The following is a 16,678-nucleotide window of genomic DNA, read 5'->3' as shown; positions in this document are numbered from 1 at the left end:
ATCATACTCTTTAACATTTCCTACTTTAATATATATATATATATATATATAAAACTACATTTTCATGTGTTTTGGGAAGATATTGATGTCAATTATATTTTTTTAGTATTTTTAACATTTTGATTTTAAGTATAGAAACACAATAATTTGTTAAACAACATTTTTGACACAATGATATTCTTTACCACAATTTGTTATGTTATGTTATAAAAAATGAATTAGGTGCACATATACCGTAAGGTGTCTTGGTGCTGAATATTGCACCATTGAACCCAGGATGTAGTGAGCTACATGTTGAGACTCAAGTCTCAGATGAAGCTCTTCTGGAAAGAAGCTCCTGAGAATCGGAAAGCCAGCCATAAAGTGTTGAAGCACTGGTATGACAAGACGGCCACCCTGGTGGAGTACCACCAACCTGGCCGAAAAGTGTCAGTTAGGAAACCTATGGAGCCACGGGCCTTAAAGGACCAGTAGACTGGGGCCAATGAGGTCAAGGAATGGAAGGGTGAGGTCACCTGCTATCTCCAGTTCTACTGATTGGATTGTTCTTTTTCTGGTATCATTTTATTTATTAAAATTTGCTATATTTTTCTAAGTTGGTTTGGGATTTTTCCTCCTATGTTATTTTTCCACTATATTACTATTTGCGTGCTGCATGAATACACTTCACATTGCGTCTAAGTTTAGCCCAACTGCATTATGCCAAGCTACTAGAGGGTTAAGCACAGGTTAATTTAGTGACTTTTGTGGTTCACCCTGACAAGGATTGTGGTTATTGCCTGAGTGGGGCTTCCACCTCCCTCAACCAATAACATAATGTATTAGAATTATATTGTTGTTTTTCGTTATTGCATGCACTCAGATGATTGAGTTATTGTTTTTACTTAGTGCACACTCTAAAGTGGTTGTCTTGTTTTCCCTAAGTGCATGGTCTCAGATGATTGTCTTGTTGTTTTTGCTTAGTACCCACTCTCAAATGATTGTCATGTTTTCCCTAAGTACATGCACTCAGATCATTGTGTAGTTGTTTTTCCTTGGTGCACACTGTCAGATTATTGTCTTATTTTCCACAGTGCACGCTCGCAAATGATTGTCTGGTTATTTTCCCTCAGTACATGCTCTCAGATGATTGTTTAGTTGTTACCCTCAGTACTTGTTGTTTTCGCTTGCTGCACAATCTCAGATGATTGTCAGGCTGTTTTCCATTAGGGCACACACTCATATGATTGACTTGTTTTCCAGACATGGGATTGACTTCATCCAAGATTTAAGAAGCCTTCTAGCTGGAGTTACAGATTTGAACATTGAAAATGAAGGACAGCCTTCCCCGCTCCTGGTCCATGGGATTCTGGCCTTCCCTGTTGGACTTGATGATTCTCATCAGTCATTTCTGGCTGCTGCGTACTATGGCAAAGGACGAGTTGTTGTTGCAACACATGAGCGCCAGCTGAACACACCTTACCTTAAAACGTTTTTACTTAACGCTATCTCCTGGCTGGATGCAGGGAGGCAGGGGAAAATTGGCATTGAAAACAGCTTGAAGGGACTCAATGATCTTCTCAATGAGAACAAGGTGCCAAGTGGAATTTCTGATCTGATCCCAAGTCTTAGTGTCTACTGCTGTGACTCATACACTGAAGATAAGGCACAGAAAATCCACGAGTTTGTGGCTGAAGGAGGTGGCTTGCTTATTGGAGGCCAGGCCTGGTGGTGGGCCTCGCAGCATCCAGGCCAATATGCTGTAGCAGACTATCCTGGCAATAAAATACTGAATACATTTGGAATCAGCATTCTGGGCAAATACTTCAGGGCTGGCACTTACAAACCTATGAAGCCTGAAGATGTGACACAGGTGTACCACTTTCGTAGAGCTCTTTCCAGGTTCCTGCAAGATCACAGTGAAAAGAAGGATACAAAGCCATCTTCATTACTTTGGCTCCAAAACCTGGGGCAAGACTGTGCTCAGTTTTTGAAGCTGTCAGCAGAAGGTTCTGCAGCGGTCTTCTCTATTCACCAAATGTTGAAGGATCTGCTGCGTCGCACTGGGATTCCAACAGTGAGTAAAGACAAGCCGATTCAAAACAACTCAAATGAATCTATTATGATCCAGCTGGCGACATCTCTTTATGATCGATACCCCGATTTTTCCGATGTCATCCTAACCATCGATGCAAAGAACCAAGGTATGGGCAAATTTGTTGTATCATTGTCATATAACTGGCTTACTATTCTTGTGTAACAAGATGGTTGTTTAGGATCTTAAATGTATAGGAAGCTAGATAATTATACTCACATACTGGACATGGGGCCTTTGTTAGAGCTTGGCGGATGTGAATAAACAGCCAAAAATTGGTGGTGTATTTTCCTCTCATGAAATTCCATCTGCCTTATTTAAAGTTTGTTGAAATTGAGGTTGGACATCTGTGTGCCACCTTTGCCACGTACCAACACCTCTGTTGTTGGAATAACATATGTCTTTTGACGAATGGACAGATTTACAGTTCAATATCTGTCACTGTCACCATGCAGATAATACTCCACACTGGTAATGAAGGGGAAAACTTACAAATAGCCCTTCTTCCCATACTCACACTCCAACAATAACACAGGCAAAATATCCCTGCAGCTGCAAAATGTTGGAATTGTTGTTTTTTTTTTAAATGCTGTCAACCAAATGGCTCTTGGAATTCAAATTTAAAGGAAGCTCACAGGAAAGTAGTTTTTCTAATTTATCTTTTTACATTTAAAGTAAAATTCACCTAAAGAAATATGTTAATTTTTCCTGCCAATAGTTTTCACTGTACAGGAGTAACATGATGTACATATAAATGTTTTAGATGCTCTTATTATTTTTTAAAGAAACTAAATTGTAATAAGACAGATGGGACACCATCTGTCAAACTCTAAATTAGGCCCTAAATGTTTTAATGAAATCACATAAAACTTGTTATATGTATAATACCCATACATTCGGAATGTAGAGAATATAATAAATAAAATATGTGGGGAATGTAGTTTTTTATATGGTGTGATTGCGAAACCTCTCCGTGTAACAAACTCACAAATCCATCTTGGGTCCAGTCAGGCTCATTTGTAAAATGTTTGCTCAACCCTGGGTAGTTTTGGTTTTGAGCAGTCAGGCTTCAACAAAGGAACAAGTGCAAAGCGTTTAGAAGTATAAAAACAATCGAATGAGAAAGAAACATGACACAAAATAAATCAGACACCAATTTATAAACTTATAGCTTATTTTAATTAGTTTTTAGACAACAAAATCTGGCAGACGGTTCCGGAACTATAAATATTTAAGCACATTTTATATACCAGCTTTTCATTCAAATTGCAAATAAGCATTGGCAATTAGAACAGTTAGTGGTTACGATGAGAAATTTTGTAAACTTCTATAAAGTTGCGGTAGGGTACTCCGGCACTTTGGGCAACCTACTCCAGAAATGAGCAAGTCACAGAGGTCAATAAGGATTAGTAGAACAGGCACCTTGCAGTCACAGCAGTCTCCAATCCATTTCCAGACTGAAAGGTCAAACTGCCATAGACTTCAATGGAGTGGTCCTGATGCAAGAGATACAGTATTATGAAGATGCTACAGGATGCTGAGGATATTGATCCCATAACAGACCCTTTTTGGGGCTACTCCTTGGTCACGGTGGGGAGACCTTGGCTACAGGGACCAACATCCCTCAATGCAACACAAACTATTCAAAAACATGGTGGATCATACTACCAGAAAATGATAATCAACCAACCAAAATTATCTTGTTTATAGTAACAGCTATGTTTCCAGTCCTGACTTTTAAACAAACATTGCCATTTGGTCCCCATCTATGATGTGACAATTCAATTGCAATGTTTTATCTCATTGAATAATTCACAATAACATCCTTCTCACTCCAGTGGGTATATCATCATAATTACAGGACAAATACATGTATGCTAATCTTCACCAGTTATTTATAAGCATCATCTGTCACCCAAGTGGATACACTTTGCCTATTGTAGAGTGCCAAAGGTCTGGATGTAACCAAGTTATTTACCCATTGGAAGCAAAGATCATAAACATGATAACATTGATTTCTAGTGCAATATTGCTGGTATGATGCATGTCCTGTAGAAACTAGACAGTCCTAATAATCTGTGGTCTTTGAGTGGGTGCAGAAGCCTGAGTAGGTCTGTGAGTGTGTGTAAGAATGTCTGAGGGGATGTGTGAATGGCTGACTGGGTCAGTGAGTGGGTACATGAGTGTGAATGGGTTTGTGATTGAGTGGGCCAGTGTCAGAGTGGGTCTGTGAGTGGGTGTGTGGGTCTATGGAAGGGTTTGTGAGTCACTGTGTGAATCTCTGTGTTGGTCTGTGAGTGGGTGCATCAGTGATTACAGTTTTGTCTGTGAAGTGTTTTGTGTGTGCGGGAGGTATGTGCAGTGATATATTATTGTTTTTCCGAATTTGTTTGTATTTTTATTTTGGGAGTAGCACACCTGTCGCAATCCGTCACAGAGGTGTTGCAATTCCAGCGTGATTTTGATGTAGCTGAAACGAGTATATGAGTATATGGAGACATTTAAGGTTTAGTTTAAGATATGAGGAATTGTAAGAAACTAATAAAACTAGTATAATGTGAAAGAAAAAACATTTTAAGAGCGTTTTGGTACTTTTTATGGCATCGCACACAGTGCCAGCTATGCCGATTTTTTTAAAGTAATAAAATACTTAAAAAAATACTTACATAGACATCTTTAAAGTTTTATTTAAAGTAAGAGGGTTACTAATACAAACTAGTGTAATTAAAGTGGAAATACATTTTAAAGTTAATTTTTAACTATTTTGAGGATTCGTGATGGGGCGCAAAATAAGCGCAAAGGCATCGCGCAAAGGCATCGCGCACCCCATGTCACTCAGAAACAAATGGATTTCATTGGTTAAAAAGCATTGCATTAATATTACAGTGGACCATACCCATCTCTTCTATGTTTTGAGTCTGTGAAGGTATTTTACAGAGCTCTCGCCCAGATCCCAATTTTGCATTTATTTTGGTTTTAATTTATGAGGAAAATGGTGTCTGCTCCAGTACAACCACCTGAGGAGAACCAGAGCAGATCTTCAAATGAAGAGGAGCCAACACCTCCAAAGATTAGTATTGTGTGTGAATTTTTTACAATCCCTACCGAAGGAAAAAAAAGTAAACGCTCGTAAGGTGACTTGTACACTATGGAACAAAGTTCTGTCTCGTGGGTCCAACTGCAAATACTCTTGCGAAACCACGAGCATGTTGAAGCATCTACTGACCATCCATTCAACACAATTATCAAGAGAGTTTATGGAAAAAGAGAAGAGGGATAACCCAACAGTTTCTGTGGATGATGCTCAGCCTAGTACATTGCAAACACAAGGAGATGGTGGACGGAGCACTGAAACTTTTCAGCTACTCACCCACAGTCACAGATCTGGGATGAATCCATCATCGTTCTTTAGTTCACTTTGCCACCCCAGTTCAGACATAGGTATATGCAAACCAGTCTTGACCCTGTGCCTCATGGGAACAGTCCAGCCCGAACTGGCAAGCCATGTCTTCCCTGGGCCATAAACAAGCATCCTGGGACCGATTTCGGGCTCAGAGCCCTCATCAGCCAGGCTAGCTAGCCTAGTACATTGACAGGTGTGAGTCATGCTAGCCCTGTTCCATCCTGGGTCCCAGAATTTGCAGCTGTTGGACAATTTTGCTAAAGATGTCACACTATTTTCACAATGGGAGAACAGTCCATCCCTGCACTTGTGTGCATGTATGGCTAAGTGAGTGGGTACTTGAGTGACTTAATAGGTAAGTAAGAGGGTGCGTGAGTGGTTGCATAGGTGAGTGAGTGACTGTGTGAATAACTCAATGGAAGAGTGAGGGACTGTGTGAGTGGCTGTGTGAATGACTGTATTGTTTATTGACTGGCTGCATCAGTCCCAATATGATTGAGTGAGTGAAAAGGTGCATGAGTGTGTTCATGGGTGAGGGAGTGGTTCATAAGTGCCTATATGGGCTACTGAATTGGTGTGTCAGTGGTTTATGAGTGAGTGTGTATGTGAATAACTGTATGGGTGAGTGAGTGGCTGTGTGAGTGGGTGTATGTGTGAGTGTGTTATAGTGTGACTGGTATATGGATGAGTAAGATGTATATTAGTGACTTTATAGGTGAGTGAGCAGGTGTTCAGTGGTTGTATCGATGTATAAATGGTAAGATGGTGTGCTTGTGGTTGTATGAGTGAGTGACAGGTTGCATGAGTGAGTGTATGGATAAAGAATAGATGCATGAGTGAGTACCTACATGAATGAGTTAGAATCAGTTACCAGAGGTCATAAAAGTGGCAATGAACTGCATGGGAGTTTCCTAGGATCTCTACCTGGTGATAGAAACTGTTGGGAAGTGATATCTATTGTTTATTTTACATGAACACACAATGCATTGCTATGTCAAATAAATATGTCTGTAACAGTAGACGTATGTTGATACATCTAAACACATATCACTCCAAGCCCTGTTGTAAGAGAAAAAGAATACAAATATCAGTTAGATTCCGTTTTACAAAATTCAAGAAACGTAATAGTATACATAACTCATGCTGTAACAGTATATCACAATAAAGTAAGCATATATATATTTTTTTCGATTTTACTTTTCTCAGCTTTCATACTATTACACTATAAACGATGTACTGTCTGAAGCTTCATCATTGAACAGTGGGCAAAAACAATTGTACGCATTGTAGTAAAAAAAACGTATCTACTCAGTACAACTTTCTAAATAAGTGACACTATGCATAGCACTCAATCAAATTTGTTAAACTGTTGTTTTACCTACACTTACTACAGTAATGTAGAGAAATGTATTTTCAAATGTTTCCCTTTATTATTATACCTAGTGCATAACTACTCATAAATGTAATCCACACTTGAGTTCTGGAGATCCTTTTCAAAATATGAACCCAAGTAGGCCAAGTAATATGTTGAACAATGATTAGTCAAGTAGATAAAATACGTCAAATTACTTTTTATCCAGAAATACTTCATAGACGTTTGGTTGAAGACACAAGAGATGACAAATGTAAGGCTTGAAAGGTTGTGCTGGTATAAATTGAAGATTGCTGTGATTCCATTGTCTGTATTGTGTCATTGAGTTCCATTTCAGTGTGGTACTAAAGAGCGTACTGTTCACATGGTACATTAACTCCTTCCTATAATGCAAAAGCATCATTGAACATTGGACAACATTTTGTAGACATCACCCCTAATAGGCCGAATGCTGTCTAAAACATTGGCGATCCCTATACAAGAAAGACCGTGTATTATTTTTCCAAAAAATACTCCTTAGAACTTTGGTTAAAGAAATAAGAGGTGTGAATTTTGTAGTTTGAAAGGTTATTTACATTTCAATTTAAGGTTGCTGTTATTTTATTCCTTACAAACACTTGCAGTCTTTAAATAAGCATTGTAGTGCCCAAACGTTATGTTAACTCCTTCATGAAAGATAACAGCTAAAGTACTATAAGTTCATCCTGAAATTGATACTTGTGTACCTATAAAGTTTGAAATTTTGCTTTCCAGTTTAGATCAATTGGCTCTGCATCGTTGTATCATTAAAATAGAATATTTCCCAATTCTTTGTACATGAAATGTAGACATTAGATTGGACCTACAATTTGGACATATATATTTTGATTTGTGTTTTTAATCAGTCTGCCAAAAAGGCACAGTTTTGCTATCTGGTAGTGTTAAATGCATAAATTGTTCAGTTTTTATTTCTGTGGAGAATGTAAATGAGCTGTCTTCACAGTCTATTGAGAACATTATTTGCATAGCAGTTGACACCTGAACTGTTTTCCAACTGATATCCTCCAAAATGTTCCTCATCTTCCTATATTTTACCTTCTAACTTGTGCTGGTTTGTTTTGTTGACTGTTTCATAAGCTTCCGCTTTGGACTGATTACCCGTTTCTCATAAATAGGGTACGAACCTAAATGAGGAGCGTATAGACTTCCTAAGCAATTGCACTCTCTGATACAGCTTACATTAGCTCTAACTTTCTTATCATCAAAATCAATTAAAAACAAACTGGTCAATGTTCTAACTCAGAATAATGCCTCATAAGACATGCCTTCTTTAAATATTGTACTTCCAATATTAATAAAGGCTGCATCTACACTGACACCTTGAGATTTGTGGATAGTTACAGCATATGCTTTAGAGATTGGGAACCTTTGTAGTCTCACATATAAGTCCTTTACAAACAAACAACGCACAATACACTGAATAATCTTCTTCATGTTATCAACCTGTGGCATGAAGAAGATTTTCGAATGAGAGTGCCATCCTTCCCCTTATAACATTGGCCGCTTGTTTCACCTGCATGCACTAATGTGTTCTCTTGAAGGTAGCTTTCTTCATTAAGGAAAGGCTCAGTAGGATGGCATGTCCAAGATGGTGGCTGAGACAGACGCACATTAAAGAGCTCTGTGCAAGGCCCGCTAAAGATTCTGTCACCTTCTTTTCCTTCCTGGTCCTAGAACATTCAAAGTGTCAACGCCTGACCTGTGCAGACTCCTGCTTCCAACACCAGTTGCACTGCGCTTGTGGGTTACCGGATTGGGCATGCAGGCCTAGATTTGTGAGACGTGCTCCAATCCTGCAGCCTCGCCCGCTCCAAGCAGCCCGCCCATGGCCTGTGCCCCGTCCTGAGACGAACCCCGGGCTGCTGTGCCAGAGTGATGTGATCGTTGCCCGTCCCAACCTCTGCTCAGGTCAGACACTGCACCGGGTTCCTCTTGGACCTGTGGAGGATACCTCCAACATTGCTGGCCCCTGCCTCATTGAGTCCCGCACTACACTGGACTGTGCTTGGCTCATTGGGACACAGTGAGGCTGGAGCCGCACTCCAGCACTACTGGCCAAGGACCTTTACACACGCCGCCCTGGCTCCCACTGCAGAGACCTGAGGGCCCTCCCTAGTCCCATTTTTCCTTCCGACTACGGAAGTGATGTACAAGCACACTGCATAGTACCCTGGGACCACTGGTCTGAAAACGATACGGGCATAGGCCAGAGCAGATGCTGACTCTGTCTGCGATTATTCCCGACAGATATAGATGGCAAACTGGACTCATATTGGTGACTAATAATTATCATACTTGCATGACATACTACGCAGGAGCAGGGGGAGGTCTGTTACCGGAGCTATCACACAGTATCTGCTGCAGTGTGCCCTGTGTGGACCATCTCACAGAGGGCACCTTAACTCCTCAGGGTTGACCCCCAAGCAATTAATTTGTCGTTCTTTCCTTACTCTTTGTGCCTTCTACCCCAACTCGATGGCCTAAGCTGCAGCATCCTTCAAAAGCAGTGACTTGACTTGGCACCCAGGAACTGGGACAGTGAATGAAAAGATCCCAGTGTGAATAATACGCAGGTTCCTGACTGATTTGATCTGTCATGCTGCTTTTTGCCCTCACAGGGCACTCTGCATCAGTAATAGTTTTCCTAGTTATTCCTCATCAGCTACTATTTCGACACTGCAGCACCCGACTACAATGCGCCTTACAGGATGGTGAAGACCACACCAGTCAGGGCCCAGGCCCGGCCGAATGAAAGCACGGGACCGAAGAATGTCCGACATTCAATACTATTGCTGGCAAGGCACTGGTGATCACAATATCGGACCACTCCAGCTGATTTGACAAACTCCTCTTGGCTGTTCTGGTCATCGAATCCGCTCTGAGATCGAAGCTGGATTCACTGTGCATCGAGGTAGGGCATCTTCATGAAAACTCCGAATCTACACTGGCCACCCTCAGGCCCATGGTACTAGACTCTAACAAGCGCCTTTGGGCCATGCAAGAGGAGGTGAAGTACTTGTGTGACTGCATCGAAACCCAAGAAGGGAGATTGAGGAGAAACAATGTGCACATAGTGGGCCTCCCTGAGCAAGCAGAGGGCCCAAATATAGAACTCTATTTAGAGGACTGGATTGTCGACGCAATCCTGAAGGGCAAACAATCCTTTTTCTTCTAAGTGAAAAGGGTCCATAGGGTCCCAGGGAGGCCGCCTCCGTCACATCAGGTGATGGAATGCTTGTTCAACTACCATGACAGAGATCACATAGTGCAGGCGACGAGAGCTAGGGGTCCGTGGACTGTCCAGAACATCCTGGTACATATCTACCCAGACTAAATCCTGGAGGTTCAGAGATGCAGGTCTTGCGTCCACCCATGGGGACTAGACTGACTCCCCCGTGGCAAACAAGGAGGCAATGCAGGACACAATCCAAACGCCACCCGAAGGGCTCCACCAAAGAGGAAGCAGCGAGTGAAAGGTACTGGGCAGAGAAAGATGTAGAGAGGAATGTAACAACCCTTTCTCCCTCGGCCTCAGAGGCAGAGAACCAACGTGCTGACTCCTCAATGCTGTCTGGCTCCCAGATTGCAGCGGTGCTGGGTGATGGCCCCACAGTCACCCATCAAACATCTGAGGTCCTGATGTGATGATTTTTTAACAGGTTTGATGGGGACATTATTGAATTGCTGAGTAAGTTATATTGTTGGGGACACACTATCACCTCATTGACTTTGTGGACCAGGTTACAAGAGGTGCTGTCTGTCATGTGACCTTTACCATTCTTTCTGCATTAGCCACCCAAACACACTGAAATTCTGTCACTGACACTTTTCTTGAACTGTTATTACTGTGCTAAAGGCCAGCCGCCCATTGCCTTACTGGCCTGGGAGTGGGAGTTGGGAATTAATGTTGTTCCGTTTCATTTGCTCAAAAAGGGGGCCTTGCATTTATCCACAGCGGGAGATCTTGCATGCTGTATATGTGAGTGGATTTCAGTGGTGGGTGCGGAATATGTTGTTGTTGCTGACAGGGCTACTACTACTGATTACAATAGTATGGCTTTGACAATAAGTGGACAGGACACCCCAACATTGCTACTGACTTGGAATGTTAGTGGCTTAGTGGGGTACTCCAAACACTATTGGGTATACCAATACATTCGTAGGCCATAGATCACTATAGCACTCCAGATCAGTACACCCCTGTCATAGCTAGAGTATGTGGTCCACACCAGAGTCCCCTTTCACCGCCTACTCATTGAATCCAGACCCTGGTGGGGACCACATACTCTAGCTATGTCAGGGGTGCACTGATCTGGATGATCTATGGCACACCACTTGAGGTCCTGCACACACGTGTCAACATAGAGGGCTGGTATGTAATATTAGAGGGACTGTTGGACGGCCTCCCGATATCGCTGGTGTCACTGTATGCCCCCAATACCAACCAGTCTTCCTTCCTGCAGTCCCTGATTCCGGCATTACTGCAGAACACATTGGCGCCAGTTTATTGGGGTGGCAGACTTTAATTACACCCCCAATTTGGACAACGGCCCGTGTGAAGACCGAGTCAGTAATATCGTATCCCTTTACCATTGAATGGGGCACCCAACAATGTTGCCCCCATCACTAATTATTTTTGCGCTTGCAACTGAGCCACTTGCCTACACTAGGCAGCAGGCGTCGGACTGGGGAATAAGGGCATGCAATCAATGGCACGTTGTACACGGACGATGCGCTGATGTACTTGTATGCAAAGGTCTTACCCAAACTTATGGTGATGCTGGAATGATTTTGGTGGGTATCTGGTCTGAAGTTAAACTGAGGTAAAACTCTCCTATTCCCCAGGACCTCACTGACTCCTGAGCAATGGAGGGTCCTACCCCATACGCCACTCCCCTGGTCTTGTGACTCTTCTCTTTTAAATACTTGGGCGTCCGGGTGTACCACTCAACTAAGGACTTACTAGATGGGAATTTGGGCAAAGTAATACCCAACGCTCAATCCTCACAAGCATTCTGGATGGAGTTGCCACTATCACCCCTGGGCCACATAGCCATTTCAAAAATGCTGCTCCTGCCCAGGTTTTTTTTTTTTTACTGCCCTCCCTCTCCTGTTGCTTCAGAAATTCTTCCAGACCTTAAGTCATTACGGGTTGCCCTCATATGGGGTAAGGGTAGAAATGAGTATCTCTTGTAATATTATATTCCCCACTGTCTGATGGTGGACTGGGCACCCGTAACTATGAGCATTACTACGCAGCCGCGCAGTTACGATGGCATATACGCTGGCTGGCTGGCCATAATGTTGTGGAGCTGGGACACTGGGCAACTGAACTATACCCAACTGCTGTGCTGGAATGGTTGCTGGGCTCAGAGTATATAATCCCTAAGAGACCAGGTAACATCTTAATGTCCACGACTCATTTTTATTTGTCTCTTTACTTACACAAGAAATGCCCCTTCCCTCCCTATGCCCCCAAACTACTTCTTTGGGTGATGCCAGGTTGTGTTGCTCTAGGCCCTCAACCAGAAGCTGTGGACTGGACTGAGGCAGGTGTCACCACATGGGGGTACTTGTTCACCTACTTGATTATGTGCACTTTTGAGAGCTTGGTGGATGATCATGGGATCCGACCCGGGTCCTTTCTTTTGTTTGCATCTCTCACACATCAATTACACTAGATATGGGGCAAGACACACCATGAACCTGTGACATCCAGGTTACTTCAGTCACTACACGTACACGGCACCTCTCATTGTTCCATAACAATGCTATACAATTCAATACCACAGGATAGTGAGGTCCCCCTTGTGGCACTCAGGGCTTACTGGGATGATGCACTTTCAACAACACTAACTGACAAACAATGGGTGCAATGTCTGGGACTCCCGAAAATTATCTCTGTAAATGCTAGGCTCAAGTGCACCCAATTTAATTATCTCCACCTCACAAACCTTACCCCCCACAGAATTGCACAGATGTACCCTGGGTCCCTGGTTATTTGCCCCCACTGCCATGACACTGAGGCCACATTCATGCACATGGTATGGTAGTGCCCGCGGTTGGCAACATGATCGGAGGCTACAGGCAGGGTGGTCGCGCTGGATGGCCTGCACTTTTTGTTGGGGTTCACCTCACGCATGGCAAAAAGTAAGTCCCTAAATAAATTATTGGATTTGGCGATGGTGACGGCCAAGCGGAGGATAGCTATGTGCTGGAAAATGCACTTAGCCCCCCTCACTCAGTTATGGTTTGCTGACCTATGCAGAGCCCTCATAGCCGAATTGGAGATCTCTCAGGGAAACGTACCAGCCCACACAATAATACTCAATCCCCCAACTGGAAAACTTACCTCACTGTAATTGAAACTAAACTGGCAAATTCCCCTATGTGACCGCTGGATTTATATTAGGCCGTCACATAAACAGGAATGGGCTGGTGTCTTGGATCTTACTGTCACCCTACCATACTTTTTGGCCCTCTTGCCCCCCCAACACCACCACCCCCACGTATGATGGAATCATGATCCAGCAGCGCTCCAGCGCTCTCACATTACAATCTTCACCCCGTGCAAGCATAGCCTTGATCCGTAGTAACCCACTTGGAAAATGAGAGACTCAAGATGAACACAAAGGCACTTACCCCTCATCAGTTGTTGTTAGAAATATTTCTTGTTGTGCATCGTAATAACTGCAATCTCTACTGGATTGCTCATTTTGCCAAATGTGTAGTGGAATACAATATACTGTATTACCTTTGTATTCAAGCATCTAGTCCTGTTGCCACTGCATTATACATTGCTCTGAGGCTATAAGTCATTGTTTACCCGCACTGTGTACGAAGTTTTGAATGTTCTTCAGAAAATCAATAAAGAAATATAAAAAAAGAAAGAATGACTCAGTACTCGAAGTATGTTTTCAATTGCACTGAATATTTTTCAAAAATTAGTTCTATTAACCACTCTTTTTTTCTGGCTTTTCCTCTTCATAAAGGAAACTGTTTTATCCAGTGTTCTCATTCTGTTTACTATTAAGATAAATGGCTAACGCTTCAAGGCAAATGCTGTATCTATTACATCTTCTATGTGTCCTTTTTGCTTGTAAGCTGCTATTCTTCTCTTAATGCACTTTATAGTTCCTTACAAATTTTGTATTACCCTACTTCTAAACATTATTTTTCTTATGTCTTTGTATTGTTTCTGCCTTACTGTTACATTACTTATTTTTTTAGAACTATTTCCACTTTCAACATGTATTACTGATTTTTGCTCCTGACTTCTTGGTAAAGCTACTTTTGTATTCACATAATTTTCGTACATTTTTCATTCTTCTTAATTCTGTTTTAAGAAAATATGTATTTGTCTTACCAGCAGATTTCTTTTCCTTTGTACATTCTGTGCACCATCATGTTTTTTGTGAGGTGTTTGGACGTAGTACTCTTTCTTTTGTGCTTTTCTCCTCTGCTCCTTTTATGTCATCTTAAATTCTTCTCTTTGAACACTAGTAGATATCTGAAAACTAAATACAGTTTTCATTTTAAAACTCCATAAGTCAAGAAACTAAATACTGGCATAATTCATGATATTACTGTTCCATACCATTCCAGAGATATAAACGGTAACGGCTCTATTCCCTGAGAAAATATTTGTCTTTTTTTGTAACTATATACCACCCTGTCCTATTCTTTTTATACATAGTTATATGAGTTCCAGTATAGGTAGGAGACTGACTCTGTAACTGGACATATGGGTCAGTAAGCGCAAATGTAACTCAATCAAACTTCAAACAACATATCTTATCTTTTAAGCTCATAGGTTCCTGTCCTGTGGCCTACCCACAGCCTATCTAAGGAGTGACTTGTATGTAGTACGAAAGTAGCTTAAAGCTTACCAACATATTTTGAGTGACAACTTGCTCTAGCAGGAAAATTATGTATACACGATGTACTGTAGCAGGCCCAAGACTTGTTTAAAGGCCTAGTTTTCTGGATGAATGACTTTTTTAGTGTCAGTTCTTTCGTACATATCTACATGAGTGTCTCTGTGCCTATATGGGTGTATCCTTGGGTATGTAAGTAAGTATGCTGATATATGTCTGGGTCTCTTACTGTGAGAAGTTGGCCTGGTATATGATGTTCACTAGTTAAAGTGACCACCTTGTACCATGCCAAGCAACCCTTATGGTGTGGTTGTAAGTCAACCTTTTCGGACTAGCTGCCTTAGTGGTAGCGTAGGCTAAGCAGTCTTTGAGGCTAAACTCGTTAAAGCGTGTTAAGCAGGCTGTTTTACCAAATGCAACCCCCCTTTATACCAATGAAAGGACACCACACAGATATATATTGAAAATATATATGTATTTATTTCTCAAAGTAGCCCCTAGACTCTTTATGAGCACGGGAGCACAAATCGTTAAACAAGACAACGTTATAATATACAGAAGTGGCACTTTATATGGATGGGCCCTGGTGGCCACTCAAACCATATACTAAAATAGTGGCATAAGTACCACGAACAGGAAAGTGAAAAGGCCTAGGGCCTCTTGAATTGCTGGGCCTACAAGGAGCTAACTTCAGTTAGTGACCAGGAGGTCCACGGGTCGTGTGTGCAGTGAGGAAAGTTACACGCGGGCTCCCATAGGTTTTCAATGGGTGCGTAAAAGTTACAAAGTTACTGCAGAAAGGGTCTTCTGGATGGACTACGATCTTAAGATTCAAAACACAGACACTAGAGATGATTCTCTACACTTGGGCACCGGAGTGCCAGCTTTACCTCACCCACAGGAAGCGGGTGCATAGGTCTCGAAGTGCGTCGGGTTTCTTCTATCGATACAATGGAGCCTGATGACAAAGATGCTGCAGGCGGTCGGTCCAGAAGAGATGCGTTGGATCCAAGGGTGGATCGGAGTTGTAGAAGACCTAAAAGCAGAGGGGACAGTGTTCACAGTCACTAGCCAGTGACCGGCGTGGCACCAGGTAGGTACCAGGCGATGTCGGGTGCAAACAGGTGTAGCTTGTCTCCACAGCCACTTGGTCCCTGAAGGTCGACGACGTCCAGGAGTTGAGTCACGAGCTGTCCCACGCAGGCTCTCGCTGTCGGCGGTGTCGGCGACTCGAAAGAAGCAAACAAGCCTTGGCAAAGGCAGGAGTCGTGGAAAGAGAGGAAAGCTGATTGTTCTGACCAGCAAGGTCAGAGGGGCTGATCTTTTGGAGAGCAGCTAGGGCCAGTCTGGAGCAACCAGACCAGCGTCGTTGATTTCAAGTTTCGTCGCCAAAATGGCCACTAGCCAACGGGCCAGGGACCGGGCAGGCGCGTCGAGATGCAAAGTGCTGAGGGGCCCCACGCAGATCGTGGAGATGCTGGAGGGCTCACCTTTGGTGCAGATGTTAAATGACATACTTGGTGGCATCACTAATAACGTCTTGTAAGATGTTGGGCTATTAGGATGCGAGTCCTTCTCAATTAATAAGCACCCAATTGTCTTTTTACTAGGTATGGCGACATCAATCGGGACAATGATTTCAATGGTAAACATTGCATTGTTCCATTGTTCATTATTAACTTCATCCTTTGCCTCAGACCTTCCATTTACTTTAGTCAGGCTTGTACAGTAGTGATAGGACCAACCACAAGGTAACCTGTCCTCTCGAGCTCATGTACAAAGCACAGGCTCAGGAAGCTTTGAATTAATGAGAAGCCTGAGAGGGCTCATGGTTAGATGTCCTGAGGAGACTTAGGGAGCCTCTTTAATAAAAGCATTCGGTTCTTGCAGCTCCCCAACATCCACTGAAACAC

At 42.6% G+C, this 16,678-nt stretch overlaps 1 protein-coding gene across 1 annotated transcript in view; it reads left to right on the top strand.

Annotated features, from left to right (window-relative positions):
* LOC146808517 (TRPM8 channel-associated factor homolog) overlaps positions 1-16,678 on the top strand; it is a 156,064-nt gene that overhangs the window by 123,871 nt on the left and 15,515 nt on the right. The window contains exon 3 of the mRNA XM_085623590.1: positions 1,243-2,183. Coding sequence (XP_085479716.1) covers positions 1,243-2,183 — 941 coding nt within the window. The remainder of the gene's footprint in view (positions 1-1,242; positions 2,184-16,678) is intronic.

This window comes from Triturus cristatus, chromosome 8, assembly GCF_964204655.1.
Source record: "Triturus cristatus chromosome 8, aTriCri1.1, whole genome shotgun sequence".
NCBI classification, from domain to species: Eukaryota; Metazoa; Chordata; class Amphibia; order Caudata; family Salamandridae; genus Triturus; species Triturus cristatus.
The sequence above is the reverse complement of the archived record's forward strand: the minus strand, read 5'-3'. Positions and strand labels throughout refer to the sequence as shown.